Raw genomic sequence first — 23,260 nt, 5'->3', positions numbered from 1 at the left:
AAATATTTTTTTTTTTGAGTGAAAATAAGAAATTAGATAGCATTCTAATGCTATCTAATTGCAAAAGGCAAGTGGTAACAGTTGCTAAAGGCTGATTACTAATGGTTCACTGGTCTGGATGAAGGAACACTTCCAGTTCTACCCCCATATCAGGACATGTGTATGTACAGTGAATCCGTATCCATCCATATGTGTCTGGACATGTATCTATCAATATCTCAGTTTTGAAAGACATAAGAAAAGCCACACTTCAGACTCCAGAAACCTGGCCTAAAATGGGACCAAGGAACATGACCTTCAACCAGGTCCGTGAGAGACACCACAAACCGTGCAGGGAGGGATGTTTTAAAGGAATCATAGGATTGCTTAGGTTGGAAAAGATCTCTAACATCATCAAGTCCACCTGTTAACCCAGCACTGCCAAATCCACCACTAATCCATGTTCCTAAGTGCCACATCTACACATCTCTTGAATGCCTTCAGGGATGGTCACCACTTCCCTGGGCAGCCTGTTCCAATCCTTGACCACCCTTCTGGTGCAGAGAATTTTCTTATTATCCAATCTAAAGCTTCCCTGGTACAATCTGAGGCCATTTCTTCTTGTTCTATCACTTGTTACTTGGAGAAGACACCAATCCCTTCATGGCTACAATTTCCTGTCAGGTGGTTATAAAGAGGAATAAAGTCTCCCCTGAGCCTGCTTTTCTCCACGTTAAGAACCCAAATATCCTCAGCCACTCCCCATAAAGACGGACAAATCCTTAAAAGCAAGGAAAAAGGAAATTTTTAGAAACAGGTTGACTCTTATTTCCTGAATATGAATGCTCTTGGCCTTGTTACATTATTTCCTGATGGGCAAAAGCCTGAGTGGCTGCTTCAAGCTCTGCTTCTCCTCACAGGTCCAAAGAGACCCTCATCAGCTCCTTTTCTGCCCCCCACAACACCGTCGTCATGCGTTTGAGGGTTTTAAACAATCAAGAGCCTTTGAGAGGTTTAAACATTTAAAGCCCATTAACACTGTACATTAACTCAAGCTTGTTCCAATTCAAAGCCTTAAATCACTTTAGACCATAATGCAAAATTTAACCAAAAGCACAAGTAAGAGCCAGAGTGTTCACGTGTGTGGTGGGGGAGGCATGGCAGAGGGGGAAGTCATTTTGCTGTGCTGAGTCTCAAAGACTTTCATAACCCATTTATGGCAGCTCTTGATGCAAACCAGCCTTTGTCTCCATCTGGAGGTCAATCCACATAAATAAGTTCTCAGTGGTCTGTAGGGAGTTTTGCCAAATTTTTAAGCTCCTCTGCAGTCATCATTAATTTACGAACTCCCACAGGAATAAAACATGATTGGTGTCTCATTTTTTTCCAGTCTTCCAACTTTTGTTGAATTATAAATACTCTTCAAAATGGCCAAAGGTATTATGCTTTTGTGAAAACTATATTTATCCCAAGCTTCACAGTTCATATTCCAGTAACTTACTGCAGATCTCAGTGTTTCTAAAGATCACATGCCGCTATTTAAGATCTGTCTGCATACACTTGTGTGCACAGATGTGCATTTACACTTGCCTTTCCATAGGGAAAAAAAAAAAATTGATGTAAACTTTCTAAAACTATTGCTTTTTTAGGAGGCAGCACAAGAAACTGAATTCTTTCAAAGAACAATGTTGTCTAAATGAAAAAAAAATAGATATGATCACAGGAAATACCTTCCATTTTCAGTGTTGTGGTGGATCATGTCACCACAAGTAAACATTTTGAAGAATGGGTAGAGATCTTGATTATTAAGGAAAAATAGAAAACCCAGTTGCCCTGTGGGACAATATCCTATTTCTCAATGAATTACAAAGAATGGCTCTAACTTTCTCCCTTTATTTATCTTTCTCTTTGCTGCTACTATGAAGGTACTTCATAACTGCCTAGGAGATGCCAGTCACAGAGCTCTGCCTTACACTTGCTGCATTAAATTGCTCCGTTTTTGTTAAATTATTCAGCAATGGAATGATTATTTTGAGATGGCAGGACCACAGTTGTGTAGAATAAACACTCTTCTTTTCCACCATTGCGTGCTATTTCCAAAGTACAGTGAGTTAAATCTGAGACTCAAATGACTCAACAGCTGGTAACGATCCATGGCTGCAAATATGCAGATGCCTTGGTTGTCATCTCCTAACATATGCACAGCACAGGCAGAGGAAGCACAGCACAGAGGCTCGGGGATGTGGAAGGCAAGGCTCTCTGTGGAGGTGGGAGTGAGAGAGGATACGGACGTATGCAGCACAGCTACACCGACAGCGGTGCTCCACGGGCTCCCAAACCCTGTTTTGCAGCCCCACTTTCCGATGGGGTCGGCATGCCAGCCTGGCCATCAGCTGCTGGGCACAGCGAGTCGTGCTGTGACAGCTGATGGCACTGGCACAGAGTGTGGCCTCATCCCCACTGGCACCTTGCCACAGCCCCCCATGAAGTGGGGCACAGCTGAAGCACAAGAAGGTGACCCAGTCTAAATGGTCAATCCATCCTCTGGCTGTGAGGATAATAAACCATTTTGTTGCCTTACCCCTGGACTGAGGAAAGGAATATTTTGGAAGTATTTCTGAGAAGGCTGGAAATTACTTATAAAAAGATGTATCTCCTTTGTTTAAAATTTTTAAAAAAACCACATTCATAACATACATAAGTGGGATTTTCTTTATTTCTTTAATAAACATTCTATCTTGCACATCTGAAATAAAGCGTTATATTGTGCCAACACACCTGCTTAACTTAATTTTTTATTCCCTCTCACACATCTTTCCTGCCTGCTTATCTTTACTGCAGCAGCCAGCATTAGAAAGAAGAGGTGATCACCTCTGCTGTGGGAAAGATTTGAAGATTTTTCTAACCCTGATCTAGGTCCTCTGAGTATAGATGGGCTACAAAGAGTAATGTCTCTGCAGCACTCTTACAGGGGGTCAGAAGAAACCCAAATCAGTGGCAAAAGTGGAACTAGCAAAGGGCACTTGAAACCCCCAGACTGGCAGATCATCACTGGTGAGGAGGAAGGAGAGGATGAAAGAAATTACTGATGTTTTTGAAAGCAAATGCTAGAACAAAAATCAGGCCAGAAGAACTCCATATTACATGTGTACAACATGACTTCCAGGCCTTTCAGCAGCAATAGAAAAGGAAGTTTCAGACTCCTAAGCAAAGCTCCAAGCCCAGTACCTCATCCAAAAATATCACTAGGCAAAGACAAGAAATGAGATGCTATACGAGACTCCGGATCATTTTCTTACAGATCTGCATGGTGAAGCCAAATCACATATGAGGGCATTTAACAGCTGGAATAATTTCCAAATAGACTAATTAGAGACTGAATTATTAATGGTAAAATTTCTAATTGGCTCAAAGCAAGGTTACAGCAAGAAACTCACTTGACTTTGCAAAGAATAATGAGTATTTGCGAGGCTAGTAAAATTACATGCTTCTTTAAGGAAATTGTTAGCAAATGGGGAAAAAACCCTAAAGCCATCCTAAAGTGTATGTCACAAGACAAAACTGGCAGAGACCTGATAAGAGTGAACAGGTAAAACAGTAAACAAGTGCAGAGATGATTTATTGCATTCATTTGCAGTAAATTTGGAACAAAATAAGACAACGCAGAAGTCTCTCCCTGAAGGGCTGCCTTGTTAGGCATGCAGTGAAACCCCTAACTATTTCACTGAAATGTGTTCTCAGTACAAATTACAGACTTACAAAAGGAAAATACATAGATGTGCAGCTGAAGGACAGAGCTGTGATAAGGATGATAAAACGTCATTCTTTGTCAGTCTTTTAATACATTTACAAAGGCAAGTGATGTAGCTTTGGCCAGGGATAATTGTATGCTGAAGCGAGTACCAGAACATGATACTGGAAGTGCCATTTTGTATTTCCAGCTGGGACAACAGACAGCAGTTCAGCAGGGAAGTGCACGAGGTAGGGAGGGGGAGGATGAAATCACTGCCAAAACACTGGATCGTGCCACCAGGAGGCAGGCATCCCACTTTCCCCACAGCAGGCACTGATGAGGAGGAAAAGGGCTTTGAAGCACTTAGGTACGCCCTGACCTCAAATTAGAAATAATGCAAGCCAAATGATATTTCAAAACAGCTGACTGAAATCAGCTGACCTGGGAAAACATCAGGCTATCAGAGATTGTCTTTAAAAGATGATTTTATAAAGCAAGTACAGTAACAGAAGATGTGGTGAGGTTAGGCTTGCATGACTGCAAACCTAGCAGAATCTGAGATGTGGAAACAAGAAAATCCTATGAATGAATGTGCTGGACAGCAGGTAGAAGAACCTAGGGTTAGATGGATCAGCTTGTTTGCCAATCATGATACAGGAAATATTCACAAACAACTTGACAGAGAACTGAAAGAAGGGATTCCTGGAGACTACGGAATTTGCCTTGGTAGAGTCACCAGTGTGCCAATTTATAGCATTTCAGCTCTTTGGAGCTGGAACTAAAACTGACATTTGACCTTGCCAATATTGGCTACATTAGATGTCGAGGGAGTGAAGACACCAACCAAAAGAATTGACAGGTCTGCCATGATAAGAAACCCAAACAAGTCAAGGATTTGAATACAACTCAAAAGAACTGCTCAAAGCCAGAAAATGTGAGCACCACTTCCTGGGAACAGATGAGATGGCCACATCTAGATTTGAAGAAGCAAAAGCATAGTTCTGGTGCAAATAAATTTGCTTTGGTCAAAACATAACATATAAAATATCCCACATGCATTTCCTCAGGTAGATGTTTAACTGAATTCCTGTTCTGTGCTTTATGAGCATGAAAGCATCACATTTCCCACAGGACTCTGACATTTGGAAATAATGTTACAGATGCTCTTAATGTTCCAGAAATTGTTATAAAGTTTAAAAATTACTGGTTGAAGCTTTTGCTGGTGCACAGATTTTTGGTAATTTGCATGAACAGAAAACACAAGAACCTGCAGGAGGATGTGCTTGGAGTCATGTATAATTTGAGTGTGACCCACTTCTGTAACAGAATTAAACAGTCTCCAGTAAGATAAATAAAATGAACTAATCACAGTGAAATTTAAGAGCACAATTCCAAATGGAGAAACTCTCAAAAAGGGAAACTCTCCCATCCTGCAGGGTAAAATGATACTGACAATACTGGAATGTAATGACAACAGATAGTGTTAATTCTGTGTACAGGAGGCTGAGCAACAGTACCATCATGCAAAATGAGATAAAAAGTGCTAAACACAATTTACAGTATCCATCTGGCTCTGTAGAAGATGAGGGACTGAAAAAGAAAATCGTACTGTGGTCAGGCAAATATTGTCGTTCAAGATAAGGAATCCAAGTATAAATTGTACAATAAATACCAAAAATTATGAAAAAGAACTGTGGAATCCGTAAGGGATCTGTGATTGCTGTTGATACAGATACATTTGGACTAAACAGAAAATATGAATTATTAATAATTTTTAGCTTGTTACAAAACATGCAGAATAGCAGTGTAAAACAGATTCTAAATCACAGTTTACGTCTTGGATTCCAGATGAGCTAAAAACCCAATGATGGCCTGCATTTCTTAAATTACTTGTTTCAGCAATTTGCTTGAGAAATTAGATCAAGCAAAGTAAAGCAAGGCCTTATGAGGCACTGCCACATGGGTTAGCAAGAGGACTGTTTGGTAAATATAATAAAGAACCAGAGGTCCAAGAAAACCACGTCTGGCTTTATTAGATTATTATAGCACACGTCTCAGTGCTCTGTTGAGATTTCCTGTTTAAAGAATTATGGGCAGTAAGGGGCAAATCCCATAGATATGTTAAGCTGGCAGTGTTTAAGCATTGCAGAACTATTTGTCTGGAAATAAAAACTGAACAAATGCTACAAACATAGCCAATACAAGTGGTGTTGAAAACGGAAGGGAAGGTTAGAGTTAGCTATGGCTACCAATTGAACAGTCTCCTCTCAGCTGCAATGAGGTCAGATGGCAGAAACCTTGCAAAGCAGTTTTCCCATTATTGCACCTGAGAAAAAGTTAGACAAAACTAAGAGGCACTCTGCCTCCATGCATTTTAAGAAACAGTACCGTAATATGTTTACAGCACTCATGGCATGAAAGAAGCAACAGTTTTGATTTCAAACATGATCCAGCAATAAAAAAGTTTAAATTAAAAGACTCACTGGATGTAAAAGGAATGACTGTGTAACACGTGACACAGTCTGCAAACGTTGATAGCTACTGACTTTTAGATTAGATGGCTCTAGTTGTGTATTTTATTAACTGACTGCTTCAGTTTGTAGATGTTACTTTATGCCCATTTACTGTTAAAAGAAATCAGTACAGCAGTTGCTATTGACTTGTGCAAAACAGGTTAGAGCGTAACCTTTGGGTAATACTGATCCACATGTCTGCGCTGAAGCAGAAAATAAGTTTGATCTCCTCCCAGCACATCTTTATTTATAATATTACACATCTTGACAGAATTTGTCAGATAAAATAATCTGGTGCCTCTCATTTCAATTAGTTTCATGTACCAACTGCTGGATCTGGTTATTATTTTGTCTATGCAAAGAGCATGCTACTATCAGATGGCTTCTCACTACACAGGTACTTCCACTCTCTGTTCACGTCAATTATAAACCTTCTAGTAAACAGTTTCAAGCAATTGGCATTTTGTGGCATTCTGCCTTTTAGCTGTTTTTCAAACCTCAAGTTATTTTTGTAGCTGTTCTGAAAACCTCACCCATTCTTCCCACATCCTCCTCTAGCGTCAATACCTGATTAGGATGTCCAGAAATAGTTTTGCTTAGCCCAGAGATAACCCCACCTCCTGGTCTCATTGCACATTCCATAAAAAACAACACATTTAGCAGCTGCATTGCACTGAGAGCTCCTGTGCAGCTGGATGATCCCAGCATCTATGATTCCAGAGACCTTTTCAGAAGCCACTGCTCTCTGAGAGTGAGCAGCTTGTTCCATGGGGATCGCTGAAGCCATTGCCAGTTGCACGACCTTGGCTCTGTCTCCACTGAAATGCCTGTTGTTTGAGCACACCAAAAGATGGCTTTGTAAGCTGTGAGTGACCCATTCCACTGCACAGTTAAAACTGAATCTCTTTTCACCTGAAATGAAAACTTTATCAGTTGTCTTTCAAATCACTCATAAATAATGTTGAGTCAAAAGGTAATCTCTGCAGCTGCACTGGAAACCAACCCATATATAATGATAATTTCTGAATAGTGAACAAGACATAGCTAGTTTCCAATGAATTTAATTTTTCTGTATGTATTTAGTATACTCTTGATGTTTTAATCTGAATGTTGTGCTGTAGTAAGTTAAATACCACACAAATATCTGAGCAGATTAGGGCAAAATGGCCCCTGTGCAAACTAAGCTTTTAAATAAATAAGAAACACCAAGCTCATCTGGCAAGTCATCACCTATAATGTTTTAACACCCACAACAAACCATCTACAGACAGCCCCACAAATACCAGTGTGTGCTTGCACCAGGTCCTAGCAGATTTCAAATATGTTTGTGGGCACAGAGAGAACTGATGTCTAATGTCACCAGTACAACATCACTAGAACATAAATACTTGTTACTGCAACACTAAACTCCTCTTCTGGGACTACAGAATCTTTCCTCTATGTCACACACTGATCTGTGTCACACCACAGTACAGATAAACAGATGATAAAATGCACTGGAGTGATGATCTGCCTGGAGGGCAAAAACCCAGCTAAACAAAAATCACCAGCAGAGAAAAGAAGAGAGAACAGAAGTAGTGGTGTTCACTTTGAGGCATTCACCCAAGCACTGTGTTTGGGACTTTACTCTCACACCCTTCACTTCAAGTAACTACGCCTTGAAATTTACTGCTACCAGAAATTTGGATGGCACCTGGAGTAAGGAGGGCAGGTACATTACATGGGAAATGCTGGGTGACCTAGAGGGCTGTGTAGTACGAATGGGAAGAAGTTCAAAGGCGCAGAGTGTCAGAGCATGTACCTGGGTAATAATAAACAAAACCTCTGCTGTAAATTGGGAGAGAACCAGTAGAAAAGTACAAAGGTGAAGAAAGACCTGCATGTCACATCCAGCTGCAGGATGACTGTGGGTCTCCAATGTGATGCAGCATGAAAAAAGCAAATACAACCACAAAATACTTGAGGCAAGGAATTACCAGCAAGGGAAGGAAACCATCACACCACTTATACAAGGCATTGATTAGACCTTGTTAGGGAATGGTCCTTTTCATCCATATTTGAGAAAGGCAAGTAAAAAGAGGTGGCAGAAAGGGCTGCTGGATTGATAATTGTTCTTACAGAGAGAAGTCTACAAGAAAGTATATGTAGAGTGGGAAAAAGAAAACAGAGAATGCTCTTCATAGGTACAGCAAAGAAAGAGAGATGTAAACTAAAGGTTACACTTGACTCAAGAACAACTGATGAGTAATAAATAAAAATTATAACTCTCAGCACAGTTTCTAGGTATCAAAGTGTCCCACTGAGAAATAGGATAGTGGTGGGAATAACATCTGCATAATCTTCGGATTTTTATTACTGAGCTTACTAAGTTATAGTGTTACTTCCAACAAGGGAGTACTGTACTAACAAATTCAGATTACCCTTTCTACTACCATATTTTACAGACACGCCAGACAAGTTTTGTGATGGAAATTAAATGTAACTAAAGCTGGGTAATCCTTGATATGCACCAGAAGGAGTTCAGAATGAAACCAAGTCCAGATCAAGTAAAAAACTCTGAAAACGTATTTTCAGTGACTTAGAAAAGGACGGACATGTGGAAAGAGGGAAAACAACAAGAAAAATGCATTTCTTCAACCACCATCCTTACCTCCCATGAGGAAGAGAAGCCCTGCCACATACTGCATAAGGCCTCGATCCCAACAGCACCCCAGCACGCCGATAATCCATCCAAAGAGGATGATGGCCACGGCCATGCCCATGAAGCCAGCTGTCATCCTGCGCAGATCTGCAGTGGGGAAGCCAGAAAAACAACATGAGTGGGAACAGTGATAAATCAGCATCATCAGGGGTTCATGACAGTCTTAATCCAAAATGCTACTGATCTGCAACGGCTTCAGTGTGTGTTGGTATGGGATGATTTAAGTAAGGATGATTCAGAGCGAGGACAAACCATAAATTAAGTCACTAACTTGGACTGGGGAGAGAGAGAGCAGGTGACAATTTTACCACACAATGAAGCTCAGTGCAGAGGCATCCAAGTGACTTGTGACAGCTTTTTCAGGAGCTAGAAGTTGTAAAATGGCCTCAGTGCAATGCTGTGCCTAATAACTCCAGTCTCTGGGCACTAGCACAACATCTGTTTACATCTTGCCTTCTCATCTCTGTCCATTACTCCTCGTCACCCTGCTCAAGCTGATCAGCAAAGCAGTTTCTGTGCTTTGCGCCAGCACAGACACGACAAAGGATTCACCTCAATAGTGACCCCCTATGTGATTTTGGCCAAGACACTGAGCCCCTTTGGGCCACAGCTTCCCACGTGTGAGTTGGGCCATAGCACCCAGTGGTGGTAGGAGTGAGAGGCAGTACAGCGAGGCACACCCATACTCTGGTGTCAGACATCATTAGGTGCACTCCAGACACACGGCTGGGACAGAGGACAGACACATCATTGTCCTCTCCTGTACCTAGATAGTGACCTTGCCAGATGATTTTTGGTGAGGACGTTTTTGACTCCTCCAGGGAGCACTAAGAGTAGGAGGAGGGCAGGAGCAGAACATTTCTGCTCTTCTAGTGGGCACTGAGTACATCTTATATGGGTGACAGGGGCTGACCTGCATTTATTTCATAAATAAAGGAAAAAGGTCCCCAAGTCCTAATGAAAGGAACCCTTAAATGAAGACCTGGCTATGTTGCATATTTGCCTTCTGCAAAAAGGATAGGACTATGAGACTGCTGGGAGCCCTCTTCCTGCATGTGCTAGGAAAAAAAAATCCTTCACAGTTGGTTTGGATGTGAAATCTGGGCAGTGAGACCACCTGGCAACTGAAAGAGCAAGGACTATGAGAGCTAAAGAGCATCTTCACACTCTCAGATAATGAAACAGATGGGGGCATCTTCACTAACATTTGATTATTCCCTGTCCCCCCTTCATGCACACATAAAACTTTAAGTACTGATATGTCAAGAGTATATGCACAGAGAAAATTCCAGCCAAGTCAACTCTCTAAACATTTGCTTCCTTCTTGAATTTTTTTTTTGTTTCTGCACAGCAATGACTTTACTGTTTCTTTTTTTTTTTTCAAGAAACAGAATGCTTATGACAGAGTAGAAAGATTTCAAAACTGTGAATCATCCACCAGTCTCTATGGCAGCTTTTCTCCTTGGCTGGCCTTTGACTATGTCTCAGTTTCTGTTATTTTTTATGCTTTTCCCACAGTGGATAAAAGGACAACCAATACCCACAGTGCAGATTCAATGAATTCTGTGCAGAGTGATAAACTACCATTATCACAGGTTTATAAAACTTCAAATCCAAAATGATAAGTGTCCACAAAGTCTATCGGTATGCTGGTACAGAATGATTGAAGGCAGTTTTCTCAAGTCCACATTCATTATAGCTCTTTGTATGCAAGATCAAGTTGCAGAACACAACCTCTCCCTTCAAGGAGAACTCCTTCCTGCAGATTGTCACAGATTTTCCAAGGAGTCTCTCTGACAATATAAAGGTAACCAGCTCTTCAGTCCACCAGTAATCAGACCCTTTTAACAAGATACACATCTTAAAATAAGTACTTTTATCTTAGGGTTTGTGACTGTCCCACCACATTTGAGTATGTTCAAGGAGCTCTAGTGCAGGAAAAAAAGCATTTCCTGCAGAAACTTGTACTCCCCTCAGGCAATGTCTCTGTTCCTTGGGAATTTCTCAGAGTGCTTTCTTAAACAAGCAGTGTTAGTAAGCATCTTTGATGTGTCTTCCTACTTTTTCAGTCCATGAGGGCCTGGGCTCAATTTGAGAATGAAAACAATAAAATCTTTACTGTTTCCTATATCATCTTCCATAACAGCAGAGCACATCTCTCCAAGGTGCTGCACAGCTCTTTATGTCAGCCCTACAAACCCGTCGCAATTTAATTTGTGACTTCTGACTCCAAGTAAAACCATTTTCCTGTCCTAATATACCATACCCTAACAACCTGCTTCTAATGAGCTCAAATTAAATAGCTTTACTCAGCTACAAGATGTCCAGAGCCCCTCAGACCTATCCCAATGCCTGGCTAATGGACCCAGTTTTCACAGGCCCCAGAGTGGATCACAAGCATCCCCACATCATGTATGCCAAACTCAGGAATGGTGTTTATCCTGCTAAAATCTCTGTGGATTTTGCCATTAAACAGAAGACTTAAAGGAACAGGACCAAGATTTCTAGGCCAAACTTTGACATCTGTTTCCCTCAACCTCTTTTGATGGAGCCTGAAATTCCCTTTCTAACACAGCAAAATTCAAGTTGAATTTCTTTATGAAATCTAAGTTCAGTGAGCTTAGTTTAAGATTGCCACTGTTTAGGCCAGTTGCAAATCTGCTCCTCACAAGTCCATCCACTAGGGATTATCTGAAACAAATAAAATATAAACTTTCTTTTCTATTTAAAACTATTTGGCTTTTGTCCTGCCATAATATTCCTTGAGAAGAGCTTGAGGGGAGCCCTTGCAAGTGGCAGTTTTGGGAAAGGGGATTGTAAAGTTAGTTTCAATATCAGCCTACACTTGTCCAACAGCATCTTCCTGGTGCTCCTCACCTGTCAGTGCCCACATGAAGCTGAGGTCAGTGCTGGGATCAAGTCTATTCAAAGTGATTCTTTTGTGGAAAAGTACTTAATGGATGTAAATGAAACATCACCCTCAGGCTATTTAGAGGAATAGGAGCCTAAATTCCCTAGATTCAATTCCTATTAATGGGGTTGTTTTTGATTACTGTTTGTTGGTGTGGTGCTTGACATGGAAAGGACAGAAGAAAAGTAAAGATTTGCATTGTGTACTCGAGGCTATATCTAAATTTGGTCTGCTAATTTAGGATGGAGGGAATGACATATAAATAAACAATAGCTCATCAGTACAAATTGATGGGGTTTTGTCTGAGTTTGATTGGCACTAATAAGACCCTTCCTGAATGCATCCTACAAAGGTAAAAAGGGTCATGCTGTCATGGAACACCACTTTATGATGTTTGAGCACATTCTGGGTTTAGTTTATTTTTCTGAAATTGCTTTTATTTATTTTTAGACTATGAAATTATTAGTTCTCTACATTATTTCTCTTTTTGAAAACCTCTCTGAGTAATAGGATCTGAGGGTCATGGCATGACAACACCAATCAACTGAAGGAGTGACTGCCAGCAAAATGCATTGCTGAATCTTATCCAGCCAAATGGGAGCTGCAACAGCAAACAAACTTATCTCAGTGCATTCATGTGCATTGCTTAGCTAGTCCTGCAGCTGATCCTCTCCTGGGTACCCATCCCAAGTCCTCATGCTGTAACAAAGTGCACAGATTGCAGGGACACTGAATTCCCCCTCTCCACCATCTAGCAAACCAAACCTTTAAAAATATAGCTACGAGATGAGAGTAAGGAAGGTATTACATTGCTTATTCCATAACCTAGAGTCCAGAAATTAATTCTTAACACTTTGCCTATATGATTACTTGTTTCAATGATTTACTATGTGGACATAGATACCAGCATCACTTGTGGGTAAAAATACAATATTATCTTTCCAGATATTTTTTAGAAACCTTCTTCATCCCTTTTTCGTTTTAATGTAGACTAAAAGCTATGAGTGAATATCTTCTCTTCGGGAGACTTTTCATACCTAGCACTGCTACAGGTGCTGTTGCTGCATATAAAAGGCAGGGAAGTCAATCCTGACTCAAAAGCAATGTGGATCATCAAGCAAGGAATATAGGTATCATGTTTGTGTAGGTTGGGAACAACAAACTTCTTGACTGATAACACTGGAGAAGGGACAAAGAATGGAGTAATCCAAGTCCCATGATGGAAGCTGAAATGATAAAGTTGAAAGCCACAAGCATTGTGAATCATGATGAAAAGAGAAACATTAGCATTTTAGACAGCATCCTTAAAATACAGACAGATTCTCATAAACCAACATGCATTTCCTAAAAGCATTTTTGTTTTCTGCAGGGAATATTAACTCTACAGGTTTCCTGAAGATATAGAAAGGCAGAGAAGCTGATTAAGAGTAATTTATTTCCAAGTAGCATGTGATGGAAGGTTCTCTCTGACAGTTTGCAAATGCCCCTGCCCTTCCTTTCACCCTGATATCTGTCCATCTGTATTTGTTATGAGCAATAAAGTAATTCATGCTGGTTATCACATTGTGGAAGAAGTTTCACACCCCAGCAGCTGCAAACATAACATGTTCTGATTCAGCTTTGCTTTTTAAAAATTTCAATATGCTTTTTTGACTTCTTACGTTCCGTTCTCTTCCTTGAAATTGCAAGTCATCTTTCTAAAGCAAGGGCTCAGTCTTTCTGTTGATATCTATCTTCATTTCCACAGAATTTAACAATACCTCCAAAAATCTAGAGATTGCTTTCCTCACAACACATACAGGAAGGACTGTATGAGACTCTTCTGAAAGGTGGGTAGACCAAGTCAATGGTCAACATGTCCCCAGCTACATGAAAAGTTTGTGGGGAGTGTATAAATAAATCTGTATTAGCAGGATTTCTGGACAGCTCTTGAACCACACAGCACTGCTTTTGCTTTCAGAACGGCTTGTTCTCAAGTGTTTGCTAGCAAATCAAACCACAGTACTTGTTATCAGGCCCTCAGAAAGTACAATATTGCTGCAAATGGTATTTCAGATAATCCATCTTCCATGTCCTCCTTCCTCCTCCCAATAGGGGAAGGTCTGAAGGGACTAAGTACCCTGAAGTCTATATCAAGAATATCTAAAACAGCTTAGAAGACATTCTGGGTACAACACAGCTCTTTCCTGAGGTGTCCCAACAAATGGGAAAATCGAAAAGGAAATCACAAATGCCTTTCTGTGCCCCTCTAGGAACAGATGTCAGGATACAGTAACATCACAACTAGAAATAGACTGGGATGGCGTAATTCTTTAGCATAATCCTTCATGGCAGGTCACTGTGATCTATACCCTCCTGTACTAAATCCCCTCTGATTTGTCTTTACCAGCGATCGAGAACATTTGTACTTGAAAAGAGTCAAAATCTCTCCTTTTTCTTCCTTTTCAAAACAAATATATGTATTGGAAATTGTTCAAGATCTTCACACAGCCCTAGAGCACAATTTACCAGATTTCACCGAGCTTTTTTAAATTACTTCTCTTACAAAGAATCAACAGCACAGAGGTATCTTTCTCTGACATAATCCCTTCTCTTATCTCACCCTGAATCTTCAGTAGGGGGCAAGGGAGAATTGGACAGACATGTCTTTATATTGAATGTCAGTCCTAGCAACTCCCAGGTACAATGGACAAGTGAGTGTTAATGCAGGTGATTTTGAGTGGCGTCTTCTGGCTCTCACTATTCTCTCTGCAGAGCTTATAACTGTATTTTGGATGAGGCTGGCAAATAGAGGGTGAGGGTTTTAATCTTTTCTTTGCACTTCAGGTATGAAGAGATAAAAAAAGAAATATGTATTAGTCTACCTGAGATTCTGTTAAAATCTCTGAGTGCCTTTCACTGAATCATGTGGCAACCCAGTCTTCAGTTTAAAGATTACTTTAATGCAATCGCAGTGAGTACAACCCACTTCAACCAAAGTAACAGTAGATTATATTTACATGTAAGTATCTGCACCAGAGAGACTCAGAAATACATGTCACAAACATACACTAAAACACAACTCTCAAAGCTGAGAGAACAGCAGAAGACCCTCACCAGCTCTTTCCACAAGGGAAACCAGCTCCATCAAGGACGAAGGGAGCCTTTATATCCCAAGAGGTACAATGGTCTTTATAAGACAAATGCATAATTTCTCCTAAACCATAAAATCCCATAACCTTCTGCTGACTAGAGATTGTTATTTGTGTGATAAATTGTTAAGTGTTTGATTGCCAGAAAAGTCTGAACCCACTGATAAGGACAAGCTGATAGGAAGCTTTGCAAGCCAGCTGTGGTTTGTGCTAGTTAACACGTCCCTCAGGATGAGGTGTACGGAGGGTGGACATCATGAGATTGATTCTTTTTCTTGTCAGGACAGGCCACCTATATGGATTTCCTCCACCAGAGTTCTTAAGTGTTTTACAGTTATTTAAAACAGAAACAATCACAAAAGGAAGGTGCCAGCTACACAGTGCTGGCACTTCAGTCTCCCTTCCTCCATAAGAAATCCCAAAATTTCAGAGTCAGCTGAATAGTTCATCAAGGGAGGAATGAAGTCATACCTTCTACAAAGGCTGACACCTTCAGAGGTTTATGCTGGCAAATAGTAAACCCCACACGACACTGCAACTTCTTATCTCTGGTGAACTGTCATAAAGCACCAGAGGAAAAGGTCATATACTGGTGTTACTGTCTGAAAGAAATTCCTCCACTATTTGGGGAAAATCACAGGGGCTTAAGAAATTCTGCAGTGGCTGAAAGCACTATCTGGAGCCCAAATAACAAGTTCTGATTTAATTCTTGCCTTTTCCTCATGCAGAGCAGAGAAGAGGAAAAAGAAAACCTCTAGACGATAAGGGAGGGATTTAAGGAGGTGCTAGAGAAGGAAGGAAACAAGGCTTGTTTAAGTACAGGGCAGAAAAGAGTGAGAAAAAGTGTTTCGTGAGGGTGAAAAGATGGATTTGACTTTAAGAGACTTCATGATATGGATATTAGAGAGTTCAAAGCATAAAGGGAACATTTGTATAGCAAGAATTTAACATGTCTGAAGCAGTTCTACTGTAGAAGGCACAAGACTTATGTTCTGGGAGACAACCCCTGACCTAGTGGGCCAGAGTAGCTGAGTCTACCCCAAAGCATCGTTAAACTCAACTTTCTTTGCTCTGTCATACCCTATTCTACCTTACCTGCTCCACACCATTCCCTCTCCTTCTCTGGTTCTGGTGAAGAGATTTTATTGGAAAGTACCTGAAGCTGATCATTTATATTTCTTCAGTGACGCTCAAGAGCTGATCTTAGAGAGTCTTTCTCTCTCCAGATTTACTATCTGTGATTTCAGCACTGCAATATATCATTGTCTAGGACTATTTCCAAGCTTTGGTCCCAGCAGAGTACACTTGCAATTTTCCCAGTCAACCCTTTCATCCCTCTTTTCCCTCTCACCTCAGAAACAGGGAAGTCTGAGGCACCTGCAATTTCGGCCACTCTTCTTCTTATTCATAACTTTAATCCTTCCTGCTCCTGCTAGATGAGACCACACAAAGCAAACATTTCTCAGTTGTGCCCAAGCTAAGAGGCTTTTCATTACACAGCTTCCATGGATTATGCAGGGGTTGAAAAATCTCAGGTATTTAAAATAAAATGGCTTGTGCCCAATTGCAATGAGGACTTTGGAACTTTATGGCATCGAAGTTGTGCCTTTTTCATTTTCCTTCCTTCCTGTACTTTTGAAAAACCCAATTAATACACACTTCTTTACGCTGGTCATCTCTTACTGGGAATGAGCTCTGCCTGGAGCCACCAAAGCCCAAGCATGATCTTGATGAGGAGGAAGGACAACACAGTCCCTCAGCATCACATTAGCCTGACCAGACAGATCCTTCCTCATCCATCCTCACAGAGGATGTGAGGTGCTATCTCCCTACTCCCAGCACCTCCACCCCTGGTGATAGTGGGAGAGGCCAGTGGAAAGCCCATTTCTGAATGGAAGTTTCCCTAGTTTCCCTGCATTCTCCAATGGTCTGGAAGAAATCTGTGATGGGCTCTGGGTTCAGGGCAAAGGTGACTCCCTTCATTATAAAGTGCTTTCGGTGCTGGTGAGAAGAGCTGCTCTGACAGCACTGAGACTGAATACTCCATTTATGCCCCCACAGGGTACAGTGCACAGGAGGCAATGCAGAGCAGGGCACCAGGGCCAGCTTCACCACACAGCCCCGCTGCCAGCCTGTCACAGGCACCTTAGAGACGCCTTGGGGGCAAGGTACTGAGCATCAGTGAAGAGCCCAGTGAGCTCTGCTTCCCCTGAAATCAGTGGGAGGGTTGGGCACTCCAAAGCTTTTCTCTGAAAATCAGACTTTCTCCTGTCCCCCAAGGGGGCTGTGGAAGCCAGTTTACCACTTTTTCTTCATAGGCACTCAGATAATAAGGACATACAGTAAAATTTGTATGAACACAAGAAGAAAGCCCTATAACCTAATTCTATATATTAGTTACTTTATTATTTACTTTACAGAATTGCCGCCCTTCTGCTGCGAGCAGACTCTGCCCTGTTACAGTCTGCTTTTTGTATGCTGATCACCATCACAGTATCTACATTTCCACTAATCACATGGAATTTTATTAAGATTTAATCTTCAGTTATTATCTCTTGAGCCACTTCTTGCAAAGGTGGATAAGGCTCATCAGGGCCAGAAAGAAGCAGAAGAAAATCCAGAACCAGTTTTTTTTTTCTTTCCTTTTTTCTTTCAGTGAGGAAAGAAGAGTGGACAAGAAGATGGATAATTGACAAGAGCGATGAGAAAAATTAAAGAAAAGTTTACATTAAAGATGAGAAATGGAGTGTGACAAAAAGCAAAAAACACAGTTGTATGTAGAACTCCAGTACAGACAGTGTTAAGTGTCTTTTGTAAAAAGCGGATTTACCCTAAGCTTCTCCAAAAGATAAATGAAGTTGGAGATGTGCAGCAGTGGAGCAGAGGAGGAGCAGGAAGGGCAATACAGAAAGAGAGAGACTTGGTAACAGCACCTTTTTTTAAATCTTCTTCCCTCTGCATTTGACTTCCCTCTTCTGCTGCCTGTCCCAGCACCAAAGCCTTGCTCACAATCAGGAACAACTAAAATATTATGCTAAATGTTTTCCTTCCTTTTCATCCCCTACCCCAACCACTGCACAAGCCTGAGCATAATCCCAGCACAAAGCATTCAGAGCAGCACGTTTGATAAATGGCCAGCATGAAAAAGGCTGGAGGTGGAAGGATGGTATCTCTGCTTTATCAGTGCCCCAGCAGTCTGCTCAAACACACTCATTCCACAGATCCCAGCATTAAACGTTTCATTCAGGAACTCTGAAAGATGTATTCTTGTTTTTAAAAAGACTGTTTAATGCAAGCAAGGCTGGGCTGAGGTGTAGGAAGAAAAGAAGGAGGATGGAGGAGAAGGAGGGAAGAAGTAGAGAAAGACATTTAGAGCTGTGAAAAAACATTGTCCCTTATGGAGAAATTCTGATTTTGAAGTTTACTCTTCTATTAACATTTAAATTGAAAGGCGTTTCTTCCAAGCTCCACATATGAAACCAGAAAATCTGCATTTAAATAGATACCATTTAAATGTGGGGGAAAATATATATCAGCATTGAATGCTTTCCCATTTATCTGAAAAGAACTTCTCTTATAGATGATTATTAATTTTTTTTCTTTTTTCTTTGTGTGTGCTAAAAAGAGAAATTGGAAGTACATTAAAATTCTGCTTGGCACAAAGAAGAGGTGGGGGATGGTTGCTTGATTGACCAAGCCCCTGATTCTGAGCTCAGATTTTCTCCAGGAGGGCGGCTGGAGCCTGCAGGAGGCAGTACAGCCTGGTATCAGGGTCAGGACCAAGAGGGGCCTCTCCTGCCTGGTCCTGGAGACATGGCTCCCATGACCACAGGGCTCCAACTCCTACCACAATGCCCATCTCACTGGGGATGTCATCAGGTCTCCATTCCCAGCAGGAGAATCAAACTTTCTGTAGTTTTGTTAGACACCTCTGTGGCTTCACGACACCATCCAGAAAACAGGGACACACACCTCCTCAAAAACCACAGAAAGTTAGGCTTTCTGTACCTCAGTTCTCATAAACTGGAAAAATCTCACCTCACAAGGTCATTTTGAAGATTAGTACATTAAAGACTGCCAGCTAGGTTCTCTGCACTGGTAGAGAGATCAGATGCCCTAAAAAGGCCTTGGACAGATAAAAAAGTGCAGTATGGGTATTTTTTCAGTGATGATTTGGAATTCATTCTGATTAAAAAAAAAAAAAAAAGCACAGAGATGTAAATAAGCAAAGCAGTAGCTCTCACCTAAATACAGGCATCTATAAACTTGAGGAGAACAACTGGAAACCGTGACTCTTATTGGCCCAAGCTGGTATCACGGAATAAAGAACCCACAATCTCCCACTTTGACACTGGGTTTTCATCAGACCCAATTTTTGCAGCATGATCTCATCTCTAGCCACTGGATTGGTGAAAGTAAACATCTGTTGTCACTCAACACTCAAATGAATTTGGCTGACTTGCCCCCATAGCCTCTCCCTCTCCCAACTTGCTAGAATATCACAAAAGAACAGTCTCATTCTTCATGGAGTCTCCAGCTGATTTTTCTCCCATGCAGATAGCAACCACTTGCTGAAAATACATACGTGACAAGAAGAAATGTTTAGTAGAGAAAGCAGGTGCCTGGAAAATGGATTCCCATTTGTCCTTCCCTGCCCCTCTCCAAAACCCAATCACTTCTGTGTTAATAAGCTCACTGACTATAATGTGGCACTAACCTTTCACAATTGATGCCAATGACATTTTGACAGTTCCACATATGGGCCTGCCAAAAGCAGAAGGAAAATAAATTTGCAATTTGGTAAAAAGCTGGGTGAGCAGCCAAAGCAGCTTGGGGGAAGGAGAAGAAAACCGCCAAAGAGCCAAACAAAAGCCCACTGCACAGATGTTACACACAGCAAAAAGGAAAAGCACATCCACAGCTGGAGTACCCCAGCAAATATGTGCTTGGGAAAAAAGCTTTAGGCACCTATTAAGCCCAGTCTAGCTTGAGATGCCTCCCAATAAATTCTTCTCATATGGCAAATTTAGAAGTCTTTCCCAGCAGAAGGGAAATGGGACACAGCCTTCAATCTCTACCAACAGTCTGGTTAACATCAGATATCACAGGACTCAGCAGTTGCTCTAAGAAGGAATCTTCGGTATTTCCACCAATCTGATCAGCTGCAGGGAAACAACTATTTTCTAACACTGTTTTGTGGGGTATCTTTGAATTTATTTTTCAAAGTATCACTGCACAAAACATCACTGACAGTACACAGATTGACTCAGCTACTTGGTGCCTGTATCACAGGCACCTTCTTCAAATTACATATATTGAATCTCGTAATATTTGGCTAAAAAAATAACTTCCAGAAAGAGGTCCAATCATCATGTGACAAGATGAAAAAAAGAAGAATGTTGCACTCAGCAGTTTGTCCAAGTGGTTAATTAACCCCCTGTTTGGACAGGCAATCTATTCTTTCAGCTGAATAGGTCCAGTTTTTGCTGCCAAGCAGTTACTGAGAGGTGCCGAGGTAAGTGGTGCTGTGATCAGTCCCCTTCCCTCTGATTCGCATTTCAGCAACACTGAAATAACTTTTCTCCTGAAATTAGAGGACTATGGTTTTTACGATGGTGCACTGATGCCTTGGTGGAATATGTGGAGGTGTGTTTGCTGTATTTGTGTATGTGAATATTCATGTGTTGTAATGGTACAGCTGATGTACAGGGCTAACCAGAGATGCAAATTTACTACTAAAAGATAATAGTTTATTGGATTTTCTTTAGGACATTGTAGGTCCTCTTGGAACTCCAGACAGAGAGGCATCACAAGGGTCTAGACAAGCATACTGCAGCTTTCAACTGAGAGGAAATGGAGCATGCTCTTTCCATATTCAGAAACACAGAGCCAAATGTGGAGCCCAAAGGAGCTCTAACAAACCCTAAAACACTCCCTAAGCAAGGGCAGTGGGATCCCTGCTGGTGAAGGTGGGCTGACACTGAAAGCACAACTTCAGAAAGCTGAGTCTTTGCACAGGCTGAGGACAGTAAGCCCGATGAAAATGTCAGATACACTCTTTTCAAAACATTTTCCCTGAAGCATTTTTCTGTTGAAGAAATAACTGCAGGGCAGCTGCTGGAGCAGTTTATTAACCATGCTCATAGAGAATGTGAACTCTAAGACCTTTTCAGAGTAATGTCACTTGATAGACAGGGGACTGTGGCCAAGGCTGGACAACAGGTGGGTGAGTGTTTGAAGCGACTGCAAGATACAGGTGATTGCTTCCAGTGTGACATTTGTATGGAGTTACACCAGATGGAATTGGGAGGATGATGGAGGTCAGAAGGGCAGAGTGTTGAGAAGCTATGACAGAGAGCACGCTGGATTTCACTACGGTGAGCTTGATTTGAAGCCATTTACCTGGGAAACAGCATGGAGCTGCTTCCAAAGCTAGTATACATAGCTCTGACTGATTCTGGCAACACATTCCTACACCTAAAATAGCTGGTAGGATCCAGCTTGGCATGTGAGACTATCTGGCCTCATCAAATAAAAAAAAGTGGGAACTTAAGTCATTATTTGGCCACAGCACTGCAAGCAGGTAGGGTTTCCACACATGGCAGGCGACAGAGTGAGCCCTTACCTTGTTCTGGCAATGCTGCTGACACAGAACAGCCTGTAGGTGCTTAGCCAAAGCTTTCTCCTCAAGTCAGCTTGTTTTCAGATTTGTAGAGGGCCTCCCTGTCCCAGCACCTGGTGCCCACTCCCCAGAGGGCTTAATTTCCTTCCCTGACTTCCCATGTTGATATTTAAGCTTTTTCAGGAAAGACCTGTCCTTGCACAGGCTACCCTGATGGCAGAAGCAGTGGAAGCACTGGCAAGAAACAGATTTTTCTTCGGCTCATGTCAGCAGTCCTGTTGCTGATATAGTTTCACAAGCCCACGCCAAACTGGGGCAACTGTGGGGGATTTTCTGAGAAATGACCTCATGCTAATGGAAATTGTCAAGTCTAAACAGCCTCCATGCAGTGACTGACAGGGTAGGAGACTGAACAATCTTGGAGCTGTATGTGGTCTCACAGGACCTGTTACCTTTTCATGGAACGCACCCCTTGATCTTTGCTAAGGAGAGCAGGGAGTGCTGCTAATGCTGCAGTGCTCTGACTCGGTCTGACAGAGTGGTGTGAGGCCATGAGAGTAGCTTGAGGTCTCTGAAGGGAGTGATATTTACATGGCAAACAGGATGGAAAGGCCTGAATTCCTGAGGATACCAGTATATATTCTAGCAAATTATCTAAAATCACCTAAATTCAACAAACAATTTCCCCACAACACCACCAACAGACCCTGATGGTGTTGCTTCATACCATGTGTTTCTCAACTATCATCCCAAATTGTGGATTATTGTTGTTGTCATATACTCAACACTCCCAAAACGAAAAGTCCCTCTGCACCTCTGCTTCTGAAGTCTGCAGAATGCACAGCAACGTGAGGACAAATGTGACCATCCCCCACCTACCTCATCAACCAGCCAGGTGCAGGGCTGATTACATGTTTGGAGACAGGCAAGAAGAGAGACAGGGAAAGTGGTGACAGTTATAAATGTTTTGCCACCTGAATGTGACATTAATGTATGTATGCAGTGTGTTCACAATGTTAGGTACTTGTGCACAACCTTAAAAAATACCATGTTTGACAGCAGTTTCACAAAACTTCTCAATGAGCAAAAAGAACATGCCATGAGACAGAGTTTCTAGTTTTATGGTGAAAAAAAAGAGATATCCCTGTATTAGTCAGATCCTCAACTTAGTGGAAATCTAGAGCAATTCCAATGAGCTCCATATAAAGTTTAATTACTCAAAACCTTTTTGAAATGACCAGAGAGATAAGTGATAAAAGCCTGCTCCATAAAACACATTTCATTTCTATTCCTCAGAAGAGAGCCTTAGTAAGCTTCTGAGTTAGAAAGACCAATGTAGGATGTATGGCATTGCAACATCTCCATCTCAAGGACTCTTTTTCTGGGGGGGGGAAGGCACAGTTGTCCTGTTTATTTCACTGGATGATGATCTGGTGGCTGCACTCCAAACACAAATCCATCATACAACATGACTTGCCTCATATGTTCACCTTAAACGTCAAGTCTGTGATACTGATGTAGATCAGAGATGCTTTTAACACAAGTTGGAAGCTGACTGGAAAACTACCCTGGCAATTTCCACACGCTGCCCAGGGGCTGCGGTGCTGCATGTAGACTCATGTGGGTCTGGCTGGGTGCTCTCCTCTCTGGGGGACAGCCTCACATCTCCT

The 23,260-nt window shown here is 41.6% G+C and overlaps 1 protein-coding gene across 1 annotated transcript in view; it reads right to left on the bottom strand.

The window, feature by feature from the left end:
- The window catches only part of TMEM178B (transmembrane protein 178B), a 215,873-nt gene that overhangs the window by 19,779 nt on the left and 172,834 nt on the right, over window positions 1-23,260 (bottom strand). The window contains exon 3 of the mRNA XM_066183821.1: window positions 8,876-9,013. Coding sequence (XP_066039918.1) covers window positions 8,876-9,013 — 138 coding nt within the window. The remainder of the gene's footprint in view (window positions 1-8,875; window positions 9,014-23,260) is intronic.

Source organism: Chamaea fasciata, unplaced genomic scaffold (genome assembly GCF_029207755.1).
Source record: "Chamaea fasciata isolate MVZ Bird 193981 ecotype frontalis unplaced genomic scaffold, bChaFas1.0.hap1 SCAF_5, whole genome shotgun sequence".
In the NCBI taxonomy this organism is placed as follows: domain Eukaryota; kingdom Metazoa; phylum Chordata; class Aves; order Passeriformes; family Sylviidae; genus Chamaea; species Chamaea fasciata.
The sequence above is the reverse complement of the archived record's forward strand: the minus strand, read 5'-3'. Positions and strand labels throughout refer to the sequence as shown.